This window comes from Macaca thibetana, chromosome 4, assembly GCF_024542745.1.
Source record: "Macaca thibetana thibetana isolate TM-01 chromosome 4, ASM2454274v1, whole genome shotgun sequence".
Lineage (NCBI taxonomy): Eukaryota > Metazoa > Chordata > Mammalia > Primates > Cercopithecidae > Macaca > Macaca thibetana.
The window spans coordinates 39,564,637-39,584,175 of record NC_065581.1 but is presented as its reverse complement, the minus strand read 5'-3'; the positions used below and the strand labels follow the sequence as shown (position 1 = coordinate 39,584,175).

General features: G+C 41.3%; 2 protein-coding genes across 3 annotated transcripts in view; both read left to right on the top strand.

The window, feature by feature from the left end:
- BTBD9 (BTB domain containing 9) overlaps window positions 1-19,539 on the top strand; it is an 820,757-nt gene that overhangs the window by 259,698 nt on the left and 541,520 nt on the right. The window lies entirely within an intron of this gene.
- The window catches only part of GLO1 (glyoxalase I), a 453,994-nt gene that overhangs the window by 408,118 nt on the left and 26,337 nt on the right, over window positions 1-19,539 (top strand). Inside the window, exon 2 of one of the 2 annotated variants that reach the window (XM_050787840.1) lies at window positions 17,481-17,618. In XM_050787840.1, coding sequence (XP_050643797.1) covers window positions 17,535-17,618 — 84 coding nt within the window. In that variant the 5' untranslated portion in view covers window positions 17,481-17,534. Of the gene's footprint in view, window positions 1-17,411; window positions 17,619-19,539 lie in introns of those variants that run through there. The other variant, XM_050787839.1, reaches the window with a different exon arrangement.

The following is a 19,539-nucleotide window of genomic DNA, read 5'->3' as shown; positions in this document are numbered from 1 at the left end:
AGTGTCCCTGAAAATACAATAAGGGAACACATATAAAAACACTTAGCACAGTAGTACATGGTAATGGCTAAATCAATGCTAGCTGTTATTTGTAGTAGTTTAGTATTAGTGTGTGTAGTGAAGAAAAATACTGAACTGGTAATCAGGGAAACTGAGTCCTATAACTGTGCTACTCAACAAATAACTGTTTAGTTGACTAACCTTCAGATTGTGAAACTGCTCTATGACTGGATGTCCTCATTTGTAAAAAGAAATGGGGGAGTTGTGATAATCTCTAAGTTCCCTTCCAGTTCAAAAAATGTCTAACTCTATGATGAGTTTGGTTTCAAGCCTCATCGATTGAGAGGAAGATAATACTATTGACTGAAATAAAAATGTCAAAACAACCAACTGGAAATGTCTAGGTGTTGTAGAGAATATGCAGTTAAGGTGCACAGATTATCAATATTTGTTATGTTATAATTGTCCTAAAGTACCACATGATCGTATTATCAAATAACAATTTAAGTAGCCAGTTATTCAAGTAAAACATATATAAATATTAAATAACTATCCACAGCTCATTTCTTTGAGCTTTTCTTGAAGGATTATCAGTTTGTGGCTGTAATGGCACATTTATATCTTGTTTAGTGTGGTCCATTCTACTTGAAAACAAAAATCTCTGCCAATGCAGAAAGCCAAAACACCTGACAGTAAGAACCTAAGCAACTGTGAACCCAAAAGTATCTGAGACAGGTCGCAATCAATTCAGAAAGTTTATTTTGCAAATATTTTGCTAAGGTTGAGGATGCACCCATGACATAGCCTCAGGAGGTTCTGATGACATGTGCCCAAGGTGGCCAGGTTACACCTTGCTTTTATATGTTTTAGGGACACATAATACATGGGGGTGGGCCTTCCAGGCCACAGGTAGATTTTAAAATCTTCTGATTAGCAATTGGTTGAAAGAGTTATTATCAATAGAAAGAAATGTGTGAATTACAATAAGGGGTTGTGGAGATCATGCAGTTGAAGGGTCCAAGTAGCAGGCTTCAGAGAAAATAGATAGTAAATGTTTCTTATCAGACTTAAAGAGTGTCCGATCAGTAATTCCAAGAGGGAGGAGGGTATAATGAGGCATGTCCGACCCCTCCTTCCATCATGGACTCCACTAGTTTTCAATCTATCTATTTTCCTACGGTTGGACATTTAGCTTTTATCGGTTTTTTCTTCCTATTTTTTTTTCTATTCAAACCATGTCTCTTATACATGTCTCATGGAGTGCAGACACAATAACCCTTTTCATACCCTTGGCTGAGAGGAGGGGTCCATTCAGATGGCTGTGGGGGGCGCAGGGGTTTACGATTTTATTTTTGGTTTACACAACTAATAAGATGTTGTCCATTAAGGAAAATAAATGTAATCATAAACGTATTCTAAACATATTCTCCGATTTCCTAATCTTAAATTATTACCAACAAAAATGAAAAGCCATGTATACGTCCCTTGTAATGGGTTGAATTGTGTACCCCCTACAAAATATGTCCAAGTCTTTTTTTTTTTTTTTTTTTTTTTTTGAGACGGAGTCTCACTCTGTCACTCAGGCTAGAGTGCAATAGCACCATCTTGGCTCACTGCAACCTCCGTTTCCCTGGTTCAAGCAATTATTCTGTGTCAACCTCCCGAGTAGCTAGGACTACAGGTGCACAACATCACACCCAGCTAATTTTTGTATGTTTGTAGAGATGGGGTTTCACCATGTTGGCCAGGCTGGTCTTGAATTACTGACCTCAGGTGATCCGTCCACCTTGGCCTCCCAAAGTGCTGGGATTACAGGCGTGAGCCACCGCGCCTGGCCAATATGTCCAAGTCTTAATTACCATGACCTGTAAACGTGACCTTATTTGGAAAAAAAAAAATCTTTCAGATGTAATGAAGTGAAAAATCTCAAGGTGAAACTGTTGGAGTGATGAGAACCAACACCAGGCTGTGGGGGCTACAAAGTCCGGTGGAGTCAAAGGTCTAGCGGGAACCAGCCCCACCAGCAATGTGGATTCTCTTGCTTATCCCAGGTGGGTCAAATGGCTGAAAAAATAAAGACAGAGATGAGTTTGTGAAAGCTGGGTCCGGAGGGATCACCGCAATGTGGAGTCGCAATATTACCCAAGCACTGGAATAGCCAGCATTTATTATCAGTTTACATGTGGGAGGGGGAGCAAGGGCAGTGAGTAGAGGGTGGTCTGATCATGGGGATGAGAGGATCACATGATTGTAGGGTGAGGTCCATAGTAAAGATATACAGATATACGGAACTGTGAGTTCCAACCGCTAGTTGTGTGCATCAGCAATTTAATAGGGTCAGGCCTTAACTATAAATGATGTTTAACTTTAAGGTGGTTATCAGGATTGTGCAGTAGGCAACTAAGAACAGGACATGAAACCAGGTGACTGGTCTGACCACAATTCTACCTGGCCGAGGGGCCCCTGGGAAGGCCTAGGAGTGGTGGGAGAAGAAGAGCTTTACACCCTTATCTCAACCACTGAAGCTTTCACTTCCAAACAGACATCCCTTGTGCATCAGTTTATAGGCTCTCCATAAGGGCTGGATTCCTCTCCCAGGGCCTTAATAGAGATGCCTTCCTGAGAAAGGAATCTGGGTGATGTGTCACCTCCCATCCTAAACATCCCTCTATAGGCTCTCTGCAGGGGAAAGCACGTCACGTGCTGTTAACTCTCACTGGCAGCCAAACCTCATGGTGAGTGGCTCAGTCCTTCATTGTTGCTTTAATAACCTGATCACTGTTTTAACAATCAAACAATCATCATTGTACAAAAGCAAGCATTCTACTAGAAAAACAACACAGCAATTTAGAAAGTTATATGCAGTTCTTTTTTTCTTCTGATTTCATTCTGGAATTGCTTACACAAACACTTCCTTTAACTGTCCCTCCGTTTCTCCCCAGTCCAGGGTCCTGGGCTTTGCCCACACAAAGAAATGAGAAAAGACAAGTTAAGAATGCATAAGGTGGGTCCAGGGGACAAACGCTTGTATGGAGGCTGCGAAGGCCCTGAGCTCTCGGAGCCCACACTATTTATTGATGATCAAACAAAGAAGCAGGTGGTGAGGACGTGTGGATGTGGGGGTAAACAAGGGTGTGAGGACATAGGGGTAGAAAGGTAGCAGTGCATGAAGCATAGCTGTGACAGTTTAGCATTTTCTTTGACACATAGCATATGCTCTGCTGCTTGAGATAATGGAGAACATGTTTACGAGGCTGGGAGAGCAACCAACAAGTCTGTGCACATTCCAGAGGCCATGAGAGGTTTTATGCCCTGAGCCCTCGATTCCATCCAAGCCATGAGGGGTTTTATGCCCTGGGCTTAGATTTGTGGAGAGGCAGGGCAGCCTTCCACCCTTTGGCACAGAGCTTGGTGTTCCAAGGGCCACGAGGGGTTTTACACCCCGGACCCTGGACATTTTCCGAGACTCTTTTATATTATGACAGTTCTGCCTCAGCTCTTCTACTAATGTATCTCCCTTTCTTTTTTGCAAAACCGCCACAGTTATTATTGCTTGTTCTTGGCGGCGACTTTCTCTCCAGAGGCGACTTCCACATCTGCAGACTACATAAAGACAAACAACACAGATTGAAAGCACAATCTGTAGTCCCAGCTACTTGGGAAGCTAAGGCAGGAGAATGGCATGAACCTGGGAGGCGGAGCTTGCAGTAAGCCGAGATCGCACCACTGCACTCCAGCATGGGCAACAGAGTGAGACTCTGTCAAAAAAAAAAAAAAAAAAAAAATCACAATCATCATTGAAATCACAGAGCCTCCAAGTATCTTGATCCATTTTAGCAGGTTAATAGCTGCTAATCCGTCTGAAGCTCCTTCTAGCACTTCAGTTCCTGGCATTAGTGTCAGATGTACCTGAGAGGCTTGATACTTGTTTCTTCAGTTTTGCAATATCCCAAGATAAATTTCCAGTATGACCTGTCAAATGTCTCTTAACTTTTTCCCACTCATGCTCTGTTTCATTATACAGATGAGGAGTAATGTAAAAATCAGAGGTATTTCAATCACATTGCATTTGAATTTCACTTTTTAAACTTATAATATGATCTCCCATTCAATTCTCTGTCTGACAGAGATCGTTAATTTGGTTAACTATTTTTTTATTTATTTGAGTTTGAAAGTTCCATAATTTTGTGGAATGATTTTGCCACTTATTGACAAATGTAATAGTTTGTACAGATGAATGTAGAGCCACACCAGCCATTGCAGTAGTAGTAGTAACAGCAATGAGGCCAATTATAGCAACTATGAGAGCAACTATAAAATTTTTTGAATAGGATAAAAGGTTTCTAAGGATTTCAGTTACTATATCAATGGATGGAGATTCCTCCCATGGTCTATTTAAATACATGGGATCCAGACTCCTTCCCTGGCTTAAATTATTAGGATAGTCTGATTTTTGTTAAAAGTTGAATTAATGCAGGTAAACAAATGATATTCAGGGCATGAAATAAAGTGTGTATTTATGTCAAGAGTAACATTTCCTATTGCTAGCACAAAAGGTGGCCAGACCCAACTTTGAATCCAAAAAGTCCTGTTGGAAAGAAAAGAAAGAATATATTTATTTTTACCTCCCTCCCCTTTATACTTGTTATATTTACCCTACCAAATTTTGATTGAACTTTGAGCCATAGCTAATTTCCATAATTCAGAATGGTCCTGTCCTATGTCAGGAGATAGTATTTTTGGACTGAGGTGACAATGCCAGTAGGACTCCACATGATAGGGACCTCAGTTTTTTGTCCGAATATATTGTGTATGATTTAATTGCCAACAGTTCCACTGGTTTATTACATTTGTTCTACAAGAAGGCTTTCTGGTGCAATTTTCTTTAAAGATCCCCTTAGGGTACTAATTAAAGACGATTCCATAGGAATTATTTTGTAGCACCTCAGCCTTACTTGCTATACAATTTTTCCAAGTTTAAACATCTGCATCTTTAAACTAAACTTTATTTTGTTTATATTTGAACTTATTCAGATGGAACTGCAGGGTTTTAGGATGGGAATGATTGTATTTTAAACTGTGCCCTGAAATCATATGCAAAGCAGCCCATGTTTATTTGGGGGGGGACTACTGCCAACCAGGCCTGTGTGTTCATCTATAAACATCCAACAGCAGGTCCCAGGCATATTGGGGGATAATTATATTCTATGGGTATATTTATTTTTATCTCTTCCTTTTTAGGATTCATTGGCCCTCAGCTATCTATGGGCTCAGGTATCCAGGTACTGTCGTTGGTATACACCTCAGTAACATGGTCCATCCAACTCACAGACCTAATTAAAGGAGGAAGTGGGACATATGCCCAATAAGTGAAATTCTGAGTTGCTCCTATGTAGGGAGGCTTACCATCATGGTGAGTACTGCCAGCATGGCCACCATCGGGTTACTAGTTGTCTTTAGTTTGTTCTGTGCTTTCAAGTTGTCCTTTGCCATCTGTGCCAACTTCTTGATTTGTCCCCATGTTGGAGAATTTGCCTGATGACTATTCTTGGTTTTCTCCTTCATCTCTGAGATGTTTATTTGTGCTATCACTCATATAGGGAGCTTTGGCTCTTCCCAGAGTCCTCTCTTCCTGCTGTAGCTCATGATAGATCTTCAGATGTTTGGTGGACACCCATACGGGCACCTGATTGTTACCTGGAGAGACATAAGCAAATCCTCTTCCCCATATAATTATCTGCCCTTTGATTAAGTTTAGTTAAAGGGCCAAGGAGGTTAGTATGTACTCTCATATGAGTGATATAGAAAGGGGAATGCCTTTGTTTTACTGCTTGCAGTAAAGAATGAAATAAAAGATTAAGTTGGTCATTAGTCACATTTTGAATTAAGGCACATTCAATATTTTGCATGGCTTGCACTACATAGGCTGAATCAGAAACAATGTTTACTGGCTGTTTACAAGTTCTTAACACTGTTATCACAGCCATAAGTTCAGCCCTTTGAGCAGAAGCAAAGTCAGTTTGAAAAACTTGTTGTTGAGGTCCCACAAATGAGGCCTTTCCATTACTAGATCCCTCAGTAAACACAGTAATGGCCCCTTCAATAGAAGTTTTTTGAATAATGGAAGGCAATATCCATGATGTTAATTTAAGAAATTGGAATATTTTGGATTTAGGATAATGATTATCAAGAACACCAATAAAACTGTCAAATTAACTTGCCATTCCTGGGAATTAATATAAATCTGCAGAATTTGTTGTTTATTTAATGGAACTATAATTTGATTTGGATCATATTTCATTAATTTTGTTGTGCACAGCCTTGCTTGTTTTATTAGTACAGCAATTTGATTTAAGTACAGAGTGAGCATTTTAGTTGTATTGTGAGGTAGAAAAAGCCACTCAACCAGATTATTCTATTGAACAATAACACCTCTAGGTGAATGTTTAGTAGGAAAAACTAAAAACTGCAATGTCTGCATAGGGTCAAATTGTTTTACTTGTACTTGTTGAATTTTCCTATTAATTAATTGAATTTTCTCTAATTCCTCTTTGGACAAAAAGGGTTTACTGTTAAGATTAGAATTACCTCGTAAGGTAGAAAAGAGGTAAGACATGGCATAGGTAGGAATGCCTAATGTGGGATGAATTTAATTAATGTCTCCTAATAATTTTTGAAAATCTTTTAGAGTTTTAAAATTATTTTTTCTAATTTGAACCTTTTGAGGCTTAATAGTATTTTGTTCTACTTTAATTTCTAAATATTGAAAGGGAGTAGAAGTTTGGATTTTACTGGGGGGCTATGATTAACCCTGCTGGAGTTACAGCCTTTTCTAACTGTTTGTAGCATAGCATTAATTCCTCCATAGTTTCAGTTACACATAAAATATCATCCATGTAATAGATTAACATAACATTTTTTGAATTGTTCTCTAACTGGCTTAATAGCTTTTCCAACATAAGTTTGACAAATAGTCGGGCTATTTAATATGCCTTGTGGTAATACTTTGCAATGGTATCCATCTGCTGGTTCTTTGTTATTTACAGCAGGAACAGTAAAAGCAAGTTTTTCATAATCTTGAGTAGCTAAAGGAATGGCAAAGAAGCAATCTTTTAAATCTATTACTATGAGAGGCCAGTATTTTGGGATCATTGTTGGAGAGGGCAGCCCTGGTTGCAGTGCGCCCATGGGTTGAATTACAGCATTAATGGCCCTCAAATCTGTTAACATTCTCCATTTCCCTGATTTTTGCTCAATAACAAACAAAGGAGAATTCCAAGGGGAGAAAACAGGCTTTAGATGTCCCTTTTGCAATTGTTCCTGCACCAATTTTTTTAAAGTCTCCAGTTTTTCCTGTTTCAGTGGCGATTACTCCACCCAAACCAGCTTGGCAGTTAACCAAAAGAGGAATGGGAGCCGGAGGCTCAGCAATGGCTGCTCCTAAAAATGATACCCTAATCTAGTTCAATCTGTTCGCCCTTTTAGTTCTAAAGGTTCTGGTTGGCCATTTTCATTTTTTCCCAGTCCATTCCCTAGGAGATATCCCATTTTTCTCATCATTTGTTTACTGTTATTACTATACTGATCCATAGGAATGATATTTCAGCCCCCCATTGTTGTAATAAGTCTTTACCCCACAGATTGACAGGAATAGGTATAATAATAGGTTAATGGTCCCTTCTTGGCCATTTGGCCCTTGGCATGGCAAAATTAAAGAACTTTGAAAAACTTCTGATGCAGCTACTACTCCAATAATACCAACGGATGGCTTTTGTTTGGGCCAGTGTCAGGACCATTGAATTAAAGCAATAATAGAAACATCAGCTCCAGTATCTACTAACCCTTCAAAGTCTTTTCCTTGAATGGTTACTGTACACATAGGTCTCTTATCAGACACTCGATTAACCCAATATACAGCTTTTCCTGCTGGATTCGTACTACCAAAGCCTCCTATTCTTTTTACTGTGCTGCTCCCCAGTTTTGCATAAGGTAACAGTAACAAGTGAGCAATTCTTTCTCCTGGGGAAGCAGATCATGGAGTTGAGGAACTAATAACCAGTTGAATTTCTCCAGTATAATCAGAATCAATTAATTCCTGTATGTACAGTGACACCTCTTAAATTTAAACTAGATCTTCCAAGCAATAGACCAACTGTTCCTGAGGGTATAGGGCCCCTAACTCCCATGGGGACCTTTTTTGGTGGCTCCCCAGGAAGTAAGGAAACGGGAACTGTACTGCAAAAATCTATGGCAGCACTGCCTACTGTGGTGGGGGACAATTGTACATTTGTAAGGAAACTGACTGTGTTGGATATGCCTCAGTTTGTTAAGGGGCCCAAGGTGGGCCCCTCTTCCCATTTCCCAAAAGAGGTTGCCCATCTTTGCTAAATTTAGAATGACACTGATTTGCCCAGAGATTGCCTTTCTTACACCAGGAGCAGATACCAGGACTTTTCTGTTGATTGATGGTAATAGTTTTTGCCTTTTGATTTGGTTTTCTACATTCCTTGTTTGTGTGTCCAAATTGCCCACAATTAAAACAAGAGCCAGAGAAATGGGGCATATTTTTCCCACCTTTAATCCAGCCATAGCTTGAGCTAAAAGAGTAGCCTTATTTAAGTTACCTTCAATGCTATCACAAGCCTTAATGTATTCATCCAACTGAGGCTTCCCTCTCTTAGGTCTAATGAAATAAGGATATCTTTTCCCTGTAACATTTATTTTTTTCCATGCCTGTAAGTGCATAACTGAACAATGGTAACATTTTTCATTACTGCTTGATTGTCTAATTGGCCCCAATTAGGGTCCATCCCCATTAACTGTTCAAAGGAAACAGGCACAGGCAGCTGTGCTTGTGTGTTTTCTCTTGCCTGAGTTTGAGCTTCATCAGCCCACCAAGTTTTAAACTGCAAGTACTGGGATGGAGTGAGAACAGGTTTTGTTAAAGTATCTCAGTCATATGATATTAATCTATTATCAAGAGTCACATTTTTTAGTAAAGTGTGTACAAAAGGAGAATTTGGCTCATATTGACTAATGGCTTGCTTAAATTCCTTTAACAACTTAAAAGGAAAAGCGGCCCAATTAGTTTTATTCTGTCCTTCTTGCTGGATTATAGTAACAGGAAATTGCCATGCTTCAAGGTCTCCTTCAGCTCTAGCCTTCGCAATAGAATTTTGTATAGCACCACCAATCGCTCCAGGTTTTAATGTTGCCACTACAGGAGCAGTATGTTTTACAGCTAATTCATCATCTTGCCCATTAAGGGGAGAGGGAGGAGGTGGCCATTCACTTAATTCAGCAGGTAGAATGGATGGGCTAGTAAAATACACCTTTTTCAGCTTCCCTTTCTTTTCTTTAATTTCCTCCTCTTCCTGTTCCTCACATTCAGAATCTGAAGTTAATTTTTTACACTTGTCTGCCTCTTCCTCATCTGAATCTGTCTCGTCATCTGTTTGAAATGGCTGAAGAGCTGCCTTACCAACACCCACACTGACCAAACAGAAACTGGAATTTTGGCTCCTTCTTTATGTGCCTTTTTTAAAATCTCTGCCAATTCTTTCCCATTCATCCAACTCCATTGTCCCTTGTTCTGGGAACCATGGGCAAAACTGTTCTATAGTACTAAAGAGTTTTAATAAATTCTGAGTACTAACTTTTAGTCCCCATCTCCATAATAAATCCCTTAAGAAATTTAATTAAGCAAAATGTTTACTTTCATTCTGTCCCATTGTTACCCTGGTTCTTCAGAGCGCCCAGCTTACCCACCGAGCTTCTTTCAGCCATCCTCAGGTGTCCTCTGACAATGCATCCTCTGCTTCCACATTCCACATGCTCTAGCGTTCCTTCACTGGAGTCTTCATAGCCCCATGTTGGGCGCCATAAATGTTGGGGTGATCAGACCCAACACCAGGCCGTGGGGGCTACAAAGTCTGGCGGAGTCAAAGGAATGAGAAAAGAGAAGTAAAGAGTGCATAATGTGGGCCCAGGATGCCAACACTGGTATGGCGGCTTCAAAGGCCCCAAGCTCTGGGAGCCCACACTATTTATTGGTGATCAAACAAAGAAGCAGGTGATGAGGACGTGTGGATGTGGGGGTAAACAGGTGAGGGCATGAGGATGTGGGGGTAGAAAGGTAGTGGTGCATGAAGCATAGATGTGACAGTTTAGCATTTTCTTTCACACATATAGAATATGCTCTGCTGCTTGAGATAATGGAGAACATGTTTACAAGCCTAGGAGAGCTACCAACAAGTCTGTGCACATTCCAGAAGCCACAAGAGGTTTTACGCCCTGAGCCCTGGATTCCATCCAAGCCACGAGGGGTTTTATGCCCTGGGCCTAGATTTGTGGTGCAGCAGGGCAACCTTCCACCCTTTGGCACAGAGCTTGGTATTCCAAGGGCCACGAGAGGTTTTACACTCTGGACCCTGGACATCTTCCAAGACTCTTTTATATTATGACAGACAAGCCAGTCCTACCTCAGCTCTTCTACCAACAGAAATCATCCTGATTTAGGGAGAATCCTAAATCTATGACTAAAATCCTAATCACAGAAAGTGGAGAGAGATTATAGACATGAAGACAGGGAGGAAGGCCATGTGAAGATGAAGGCGGAGATTAGAGACACATTTCCACAAACCAAGGGACTCCAGGAGCCACCAAAAGCTGGAAGAGGCAAGGAAGGATTTTCTGTAGCGCCTATAATCGGGGGATGATCCAGCTAACACCTTGATTTCACACTTCTTGCCTCCAGAATTGTGAGATAATAAGTTTCTGTTGTGTTAAGTCACCAAGTTTGTGTTAATGTGTTACATCATCCCTGGGAAAATTAATACACCCCTTTGACCAAAAAGGAGAATGTGAAAGTTTTCATGTCAGTGTGAAGTGTTTTATGAAAATCCTGACAAATAGAGTTGAGGAGGGCTATGAAAAGAAGGGTCTCATGCTTGTATGACTGATAACAAAATTATCACAAAAGATTCTGTGAAACTACAGTCTTCTACAAAGGCCATGAAAACCTTATGCAAAAAAACAGTTCTGCAAGGACATCCACCCAGGAACTCTGTCTATCCTTAGACAGACATCATCACCCTTACTGTTGATCATTGTAGCCAAGGATAATTGCCTCAAAACAATTATGTAATCTTCCTCATTTTTCATTAAAAATCTTTTGTTTTCCTTTATTTCCCTGAATATGCATATAGTTTACTATGGCATACATATTCCCATTGCAATGCCCTACATTCAAATAAATACCTTTTTCTTTTAGAGAACCTCTTTCTGTTTTTTGGTTTGACAAAGCACTTCTAAACTCTTTGGAATTTGTGTCTTCTCAAACAGGGACTATTTCTAAACTATTTCTTCCCCACGATCACTGTCTTCTCTTTTGTTTCTCTATGTGATGCTGGTTACTTTTTAGTTTTAAAAAAAATGTGCAATGAAATATTTAAAAATACAGAGAGTTGGCCGGGCGCGGTGGCTCAAGCCTGTAATCCCAGCACTTTGGGAGGCCGAGACAGGCGGATCACGAGGTCAGGAGATCGAGACCATCCTGGCTAATATGGTGAAACCCCGTCTCTACTAAAAACACAAAAAACTAGCCGGGCGAGGTGGTGGGCGCCTGTAGTCCCAGCTACTCGGGAGGCTGAGGCAGGAGAATGGCGTAAACCCGGGAGGCGGAGCTTGCAGTGAGCTGAGATCCAGCCACTGCACTCCAGCCTGGGCGACAAAGCGAGACTCCGTCTTAAAAAAAAAAAAAAAAAATAGAGTCATAAAGAATAATACAACTCTCCATTTGCCCAACATCCAGCTTAAGTTATAAAACATTGTCAACACAGTGAAATCTACAGTATATCCCTCCCCTATGTCTTCCTCTGCTGCCCCTTAGAGGAAATCATGTTCCTGAATTTGTTTATTCCCAGGCACTTCCTGTAACATTACTAGATGTGTATTTAGCCCTAGGCAATACATTATGTCATTCTGCATATTTTTAAGCTTTGCAAAAATGGTATTGTGCTATGTGTATTCTTCTGCAACTTGTAATTTTTTTTCATTTCTATTATGAGATTTATCCGTGTTGGAATAGTAGCTCTGGTTCATTCATTTTTACTTATGTATAGTAGTCCACTCAATGAAAATAACACAATCTATCTATTTTCCTACAGTTGGACATTAAGGCTTTATCTTTTTTTCTTCTTTTATTTTTTTGCAATTCAAACCATGTCTGTTATACATGTCTCATGGAGTGCAGACACAATAACCCTCTAGGATATATACTTAGCAGCGGATCCAGGAGGTACTCTCTTCAACTTAATTAGATACTGCCAAATTACTTTCCAAAGTGTGTCCACCAGCAAGTGTTTAGTCATTTTAGCTGTTCTACATCCACACCAACACTTGATATTTACAGGTTTTTAATTTTTTAATTTCTGTCAATCTCAAGAGCATAAAAGAAAACTCATTTCTATATTAAATTGCATTTTCCTATTTACCAGAAAATTGGAGCGATTTTTCTTTTTCTTTTACTTTTTTTGATACAGTCTCATTCTGTCGCCCAGGCTGAAGTGCAGTGGTGTGATCTCAGCTCACTGCAACCTCTGCCTCCCGGTTTCAAGTGATTTTCCTGCCTCAGCCTCTTGAGTAGCTGGGGTTACAGGCACGTGCCACCACACCTGGTCAATTTTTGTATTTTTAGTAGAGACGGGGTTTCACCATGTTGGTCAGGCTGGTCTCGAACTCCTGACCTCATGATCTGCCTGCCTCAGCCTCCTAAAGTGCTGGGATTAGAGGCGTGAGCCACTGTTCCTGGCCTCTTCTTTTCTTTTCTTTTCTTCGTTCCTTCTTCCTTCCTCCTTCTTCCTTCTTCCTTTCCTTTTTTTGAGACAGGGTCTCATTCTGTCACCCAGGCTGGAGTGCAGTAGTGTGATCTCACCTCACTGCAACCTCTGCCTCCCAGGTTCAAGTGATTCTCCCACCTTAGCCTCCCAAGTAGCTGGGATTGCAGGCATGTGCCACCACACCTGGCTAATATTTGTACTTTTAGTAGAGGTGGGGTTTCACCATGTGGGAGAGACTTGGAGCAATTTTTCATATGCCTAAATGCTATTTCTATTCTTTCTTTTGTAAATTGCCTATTATTCTCTTTTGCCATTTTTTTCTATTGAGTTGTGTGTCTCTCATTGATTTCTAACAGTTTTTACATATTCTGGATACTGAACCTTTGTTGGCTGTGTGTGTTGCCCATACTTTCTCCTGGTCTATGGTTTAACTTTTTACCTTCTGGGTGTGTTTTAGCTTTCTTTTATACTTTGTGCTTTTATATCTCATTAAGAAATTTCTCTCTTTCTTCCTTCTGCCTTGCCTTGCCTTGCCTTGCCTTGCCTTGCCTTGCCCTGCCCTGCCCTGCCCTGCCTTGCCTTGCCTTGAGACAGACTCTTGCTCTGTCACCAAGGCTGAAGTGCAGTGGCATGATCTCGGCTCACTGCAACCTCCACCTCCCAGGTTCAAAGAATTCTCCTACCTCAGCCTCCTGAGTAGCTGGGACTATAAGCACATGCCACCAGGCCTGGCTAATTTTTTGTATTTTAACAGAGACAGTGTTTCACCGTGTTGCCCAGGCTGGTCTCAAACTCCTGAGCTCAGTCAATCCACCTGTCTCAGCCTCCCAAAGTGCTAGGATTACAGGCGTGAGCCACCATGCCCGGCCTTCATTAAGAAATTTCTACCATGAATTCACAACGGCATTTTCTAGTATTTTATTCTTCAAGGTTTTAAGTTTTGCCTTTTCGCATTTATGTCTGTGATCCTCTTGGACTTATGTTTTCCTTTATGGTATGAAATAGAGATTTTTTTTATTACATGCATAATCAATTGTCCTTACCCCATTCATTGAAAAAATAATCTCTTCCCCACTAGCACTAACATAACACATATCAAGTTTTTATATATATTTATATATAAAAAATATAAAATATATAAAATATATAATATATATGTATAAAAATATATAATATATTTAAAAATCTATATAATATATATTCTATATGTAAATATATATTATATACAAAATATAGAATATATTATATAAAAATATATAATATATATTATATATGAAATATATATAATATATATTATATAAAAATATATTATATATATTATATAAAAAAATATATATTATATAAAAATATATTATATATATTATATATAAAATATACACACACAGACACAAACATGGTGGGTATGTATATTGGTTGCCTATTAATGGATAACAACGGATTCCAAAACTTAGCAGCTGAAAACAATAAATATTTATTATCTCACAGTTTCTGTGGTTTAAGAATCTGGGAATGGTCCAGCTAGGTAGTTCTGGATCAGGGTCTCTCACAAGACAGTGATTAAGGGGTTGAAACCCACTTGCAATTTCACTGTGTAGCTGATGGCAGGCATCTGGCCCTCACTGGCTGTTGACCAGAGACATTGGTTCCTTGCCACATGCATCTCTCCTTAGTGTTGCTCTCAACATGACAACTTGCTTACACTCCAATTGAGAGATCAAAGAAAGTGACAGAGAGCTCCCAAGATAAGAATCACAACCTGTTCATTCTCTAATCTCAGAAGTGACACAAAGTGACACCTTATCATGTCTGTCATGCTCTTTGTATCAGAAGTGAGCCACCAAGTCCAGCCCATACTCAAGGTTAGGGAAGTAGACAAGACTGTGAATACCCGGAGGTGGGGATAATTGGGGTTATCTTAGAGAGGTCTACTACAGTTTCCATTTGTTGATCTATGCCAGCCTCCTCATCATACTGTCTGTTTTTCATTCTGTCTTAATTACTGTAGCTTGCACAAAGTCTTGTTATCCAGTAGAGAATGTTCCCCTACTTAATTATTATTCAGTATGTCTTTCCTATTTGGGGCCCAAAAAATAGAATCTAGAATCTGCTTGTTCATTTTAGTTGAAAATCCCTGGGCCAGGCACAGTGGCTCATACCTGTAATCCCACTTTGGGAGGCCAAAGTGGTAGGATCACTTGAGCTCAGGAGTTCAAGAGTGAGATGCTATCTCTACAAAAAATAAAATAAAATAAATTATCTGGGGTTGGTGGTGCATGCCTATAGTCTCAGCTATTTGGGAGGCTGAGGTGGGTGGATGGCTTGAGCCTGAGAGGTCGAGGCTGCAGTGAGCTGAGACTACATCACTGCACTCCAGACTGGGCAACAAAGTGAGAAAAGAAAGAAGGAAGGAAGGAAGGAAGGAAGGAAGGAAGGAAGGAAGGAAGGAAGGAAGGAAGGAAAGAAAAGAGAAAAAGAAAAACTCTGTTGGGATTTCTGTTGGAATTTCATCACATGAACAGATTAATTGGTAAATGAATTGATATTGAGTCTTCCTATTCATTTACATGCTTATGTCTCACATATTCTAAGAAGCTCACCAGAAAGATTAATGCAAAAGGGCCGGGAACAGTGGCTCATGCCTGTAATCCCAGCACTTTGGGAGGCCGAGGCAGGCAGATCACCTGAGGTCAGGAGTTTGAGACCAGCCCTGGCCAACATGGTGAAACCCTGTCTCTACTAAAAATACAAAAATTAGCCAGCATGGTGGCAGGTGCCTGTAATCACAGCTACTTGGGAGGCTCAGGCAGGAGAATCGCTTGAACCCAGGAGGCGGAGGTTGCAGTGAGCCAAGATCACACCACTGCATTCCAGCCTGGGTGACAGAGAAAGACTCTGTCTTAAAAATATATATATATATTAATGCAAAAGAAGACAATTTGGGTGTCTTTTCAATAATTCAATGGTAACACACAGTATATGCAGAGTTTGTGTATGGCCCCAATTCCTGAGTTTAAAAGGTTTAAGGTCTAGCTCCATATAGAAGTCCTGTAGTTCTAATAGACTGTGTTTTGATGAAATACCCTCAATAAGTTAGTATGAGGTGTGCTCAACCTTTCTGCTGAAATCCTTATCCTGCCCATCCTTCTGCAGTGGACATCTATGGTTCAATTTGCCTGGCCATCCTCCCTTCTCATAAGAATATCATTGCTCTTATTTTGGGGAATGGATCCTCGCCAAACTCCAACCAGGTGGTCCTAATCCAGGTTGCCAATCACAGTGCTTCAGTCACAGTAGTAAGCACAGGTCATAGGCCAGGCCAATCACAGCTCCTTCTTGGATTTTCCAATTTGATAAAATCCACGCTGGCTGGATAAAATCCAGAGCGAGAATTTACTCCCTCTCCTAGTGAGAGGACAGCTGCCAAATTTCTAGTCTCGTGGAGCTGGTGTCTGACAAACTGAAGCTGAGATGCACAAAGAAGCTGAGATGAGAGATGGAGACCTCTTGGTGGTGGCCAGGTGGCTAGTGCCATATATATCCCTACCCAACCTCATTTTGATTAGGTGAGCACCAGTCATTCCCATTTATTCTTTTAACAACAGGAAGTATTTAATGAGCATCTACTACTATGAGTCAGTCATTGAAGACACAGTGATGACTCAGCCTTCCAGTGAACACAAAATATATATTAACGTAAAAAGTACTGCAAGTTATGGATATTTGGAACCTAAGCAGACAAACCATGACTTAAATCTCATTTAGGCTGGGCACAGTGGCTACATCTGTAATCCCAGCACTTTGGGAGGCTGAGGCGGGAGAATCGCTTCAGCCCAGGAGTTGAGACCAGCCTGGGCAACATGGTGAAACCCCCATCTCCACAAAAAATACAAAAATTAACTGGGCGTGGTTTTGCGGCCTGTAGTCTCAGCTAATCGGAAGGCTGAGGCCGGAGGATCGCTTGAGTCCAGGAAGTCGAGGCTGCAGTGACTGCAGTGAGCTGAGATCACACCACTGCACTCCAGCCTGGGCGGCAGAGCGAGACTCCGTCTCAAAAAAAAAAAAAAAATTTAAAAAAAAGAAAAAGGAAAAAAAAGAAAACTTATTTAATTCTCACTAAATCCTGTTAGGAAGCTCAGAGAGAGGGTCAGTAATTATTGCAAGCTTCTGGCGCTAATATATAGCGGAACCAAGACTTGAACATAGGTTTTCGACTCAACAATTGTTTTCATTACTCTGTGTTGCTTAAACTGAGAAACCTCTGAATCCTTACAATTTTAAAAGAACAACTCACCGTTCTCAGTTTCCATCGGATTCAAATTTTCTACCAAATTGCAGCCCTGAGGTGTGAATGGTTACCAAACTTTAGTTAAACAAACAAAATTAGTTCATTAAATAACAGAGAAAGCACTCTGCCCAGCCTGCGTTTTTTTTTAACGAGTTTGCCTCCTTTATGCGCAAGGCTCCTTGGGAGTTGTAGTCTGAGGCATAGTCCTGTGGGTGGAGGCGCTGACTCACTGGGACCCAATCAGCAGAGAGTCAACTTGCTCTCCGCGCAGCGATTGGCTGGAAGTCAGCGGTCGCCCGCCCACGGCGCCATCGCGCGGTCCCTAGTTAAGGCGGCACAGGGCCGAGGAGGAGCGTGGGTGACTCCTCTGTTCCTTTGGGTCTCGTCGTCTGTGATACTGCAGTGCAGACATGGCAGAACCGCAGCCCCCGTCCGGCGGCCTCACTGACGAGGCCGCCCTCAGTTGCTGCTCCGACGCGGACCCCAGTACCAAGGTGGGCGCAGGACCGAAGGGAACGGCTCCCCGAGCCCCGCTAGGCCGGGACCGGGCCGCATTCTATCCAACCCCATCCCGCCGCCGCTGCAGGTCCGCCGGCCTCGGGCGGGCGGACGGGAGCGCGCTGGGAAGAGGGATAATGGTGTTCGATGGGGCGATGGTGGGGCCCGCGAAGTGTGGAGGGGATCCGTTGCCTCAGCTGGTTTCAAAGACTGCGACCCTGTTTTGAATTGGCTTGTTTATGTTGCGACGGTGGCTGGAAGCCAGGCCAACCCGGGGTCAGGTTTCCCAAATCAGTCGCCAAGGCCCACGAGAACAGTAGTTTCAGAACTCCCAGAAATAGGTTCAAAGATGCCTGTCCTGTGCCAGACCTGCCCAGCCTCGTTTTTCCTTACCACCCTGACTCCAGTCTTAACTCCTGCAAACTAATTTGATCGCTTTGAGTTTAACCGCGCCCAGAATTTCACTTTTGCTTGCATGGCCTTTGCTGTGGGTCACAACCGCCCTTCTTGCCTTCCTCGTCTTGGTGGGGCCCAGGAGAGATTACAGAATCACAGAGTTTGGATCTGAAAGAAATCTTAGAAATTCCTTCTCTTACCCTCTCGTTTTACAGTAATGACCCAGTAAGAGAAATGACCTGTTGCATACGAAGGCTTTCACTTACCGAACATGTCTTTACTGAGTAAGAATCAGTGTAACTCACTCAGGTGGGGTGTCTCGGTTGCAATGTTAACATCAGACAGTTGGTGGGCGCGGTGGCTCATGCCTGTAATCCCAGCGCTTTGGGAGGCCAAGGCGGGCGGATCACGAGGTCAGGAGATCGAGACCATCCTAGCTAACACCGTGAAACCCTGTCTCTGTTAAAAATACAAAAAAATGAGCCGGGTGTTGTGGCAGGCACCCGTAGTCCCAGCTACTCCGGAGGCTGAGGCAGGAGAATGGCGTGAACCCGGGGGGAATGGAGTTGCAGTGAGCCGAGATTGTGGCACTGCACTCCAGCCTGGGCGACAGAGAGAGACTCCATCTCAAAAAAAAAAAAAAAAAAAAAAAAAAGATCAGACACAGTAACTGCTATTTATTCCAGTGAAGTCATCAGTGTCTGTAAACGCCTTTGTATTTATTCATTTGACTACATCATTTGTAAATTCCTTGAAGATTGAATATGTGCTTCGTGCAGACCTCTAAAAGGGATAGATAAGTGGTCCATGACTCTGGTGCCTGCTTGTTCTTTACCTTCAGGGCAAAGAGTCAGACACCACTCATTGCTAAAACTTTTGACTAGCACCTGGTACTTGGCTTAAGAAGAATGTTAGTCATTGCAAAATTAAGGGGGAAGGTAAAAAAAATTCCCTGTCATACTCATCTCACTTGTATTTCCCTTAATATTAATACCTGGTTTTTTCATGTAATATAAATTGAGTCACTCAGTGTAAAATATTTTCCCAGATAACTAGGGGTTTTATGTAATGGATTATTTCAAATAAAAAGGATTCCAGGGAGATCTTTATAAAATATACTAAGAGTAAATGTCCTTGCAGCTTAGTTTACATTCCATAGTATCTAAATTTCTCTTGATGATTTGGAGTAATTAATTTTGAGGTCAGTAATTTTTGGCCATAGGAATACCACATGGAGACATAAAATGGAATATATAATAATAGCTGGTATATATTGAGTGTGCCAGGCCCTGGCTTGGTTTTTAAGTATATTGTTTAATTTAATCCTAATAACAACCCTATAAAGAAGGCATAACTTGGGCACATAGAGGTGTTGAGTGATTTGCCCAGGGAGGAGCCCACACCTCCAGCCTCCACCCTGTTCTGCTTCTGGGGTGCTGACTCCAGCAGTAATTTTGGAATTTGCTATTGGAGGAACCTGCTCCCAATATTTCAACGTAGGTTCTTTCTGTTTTCCATAAG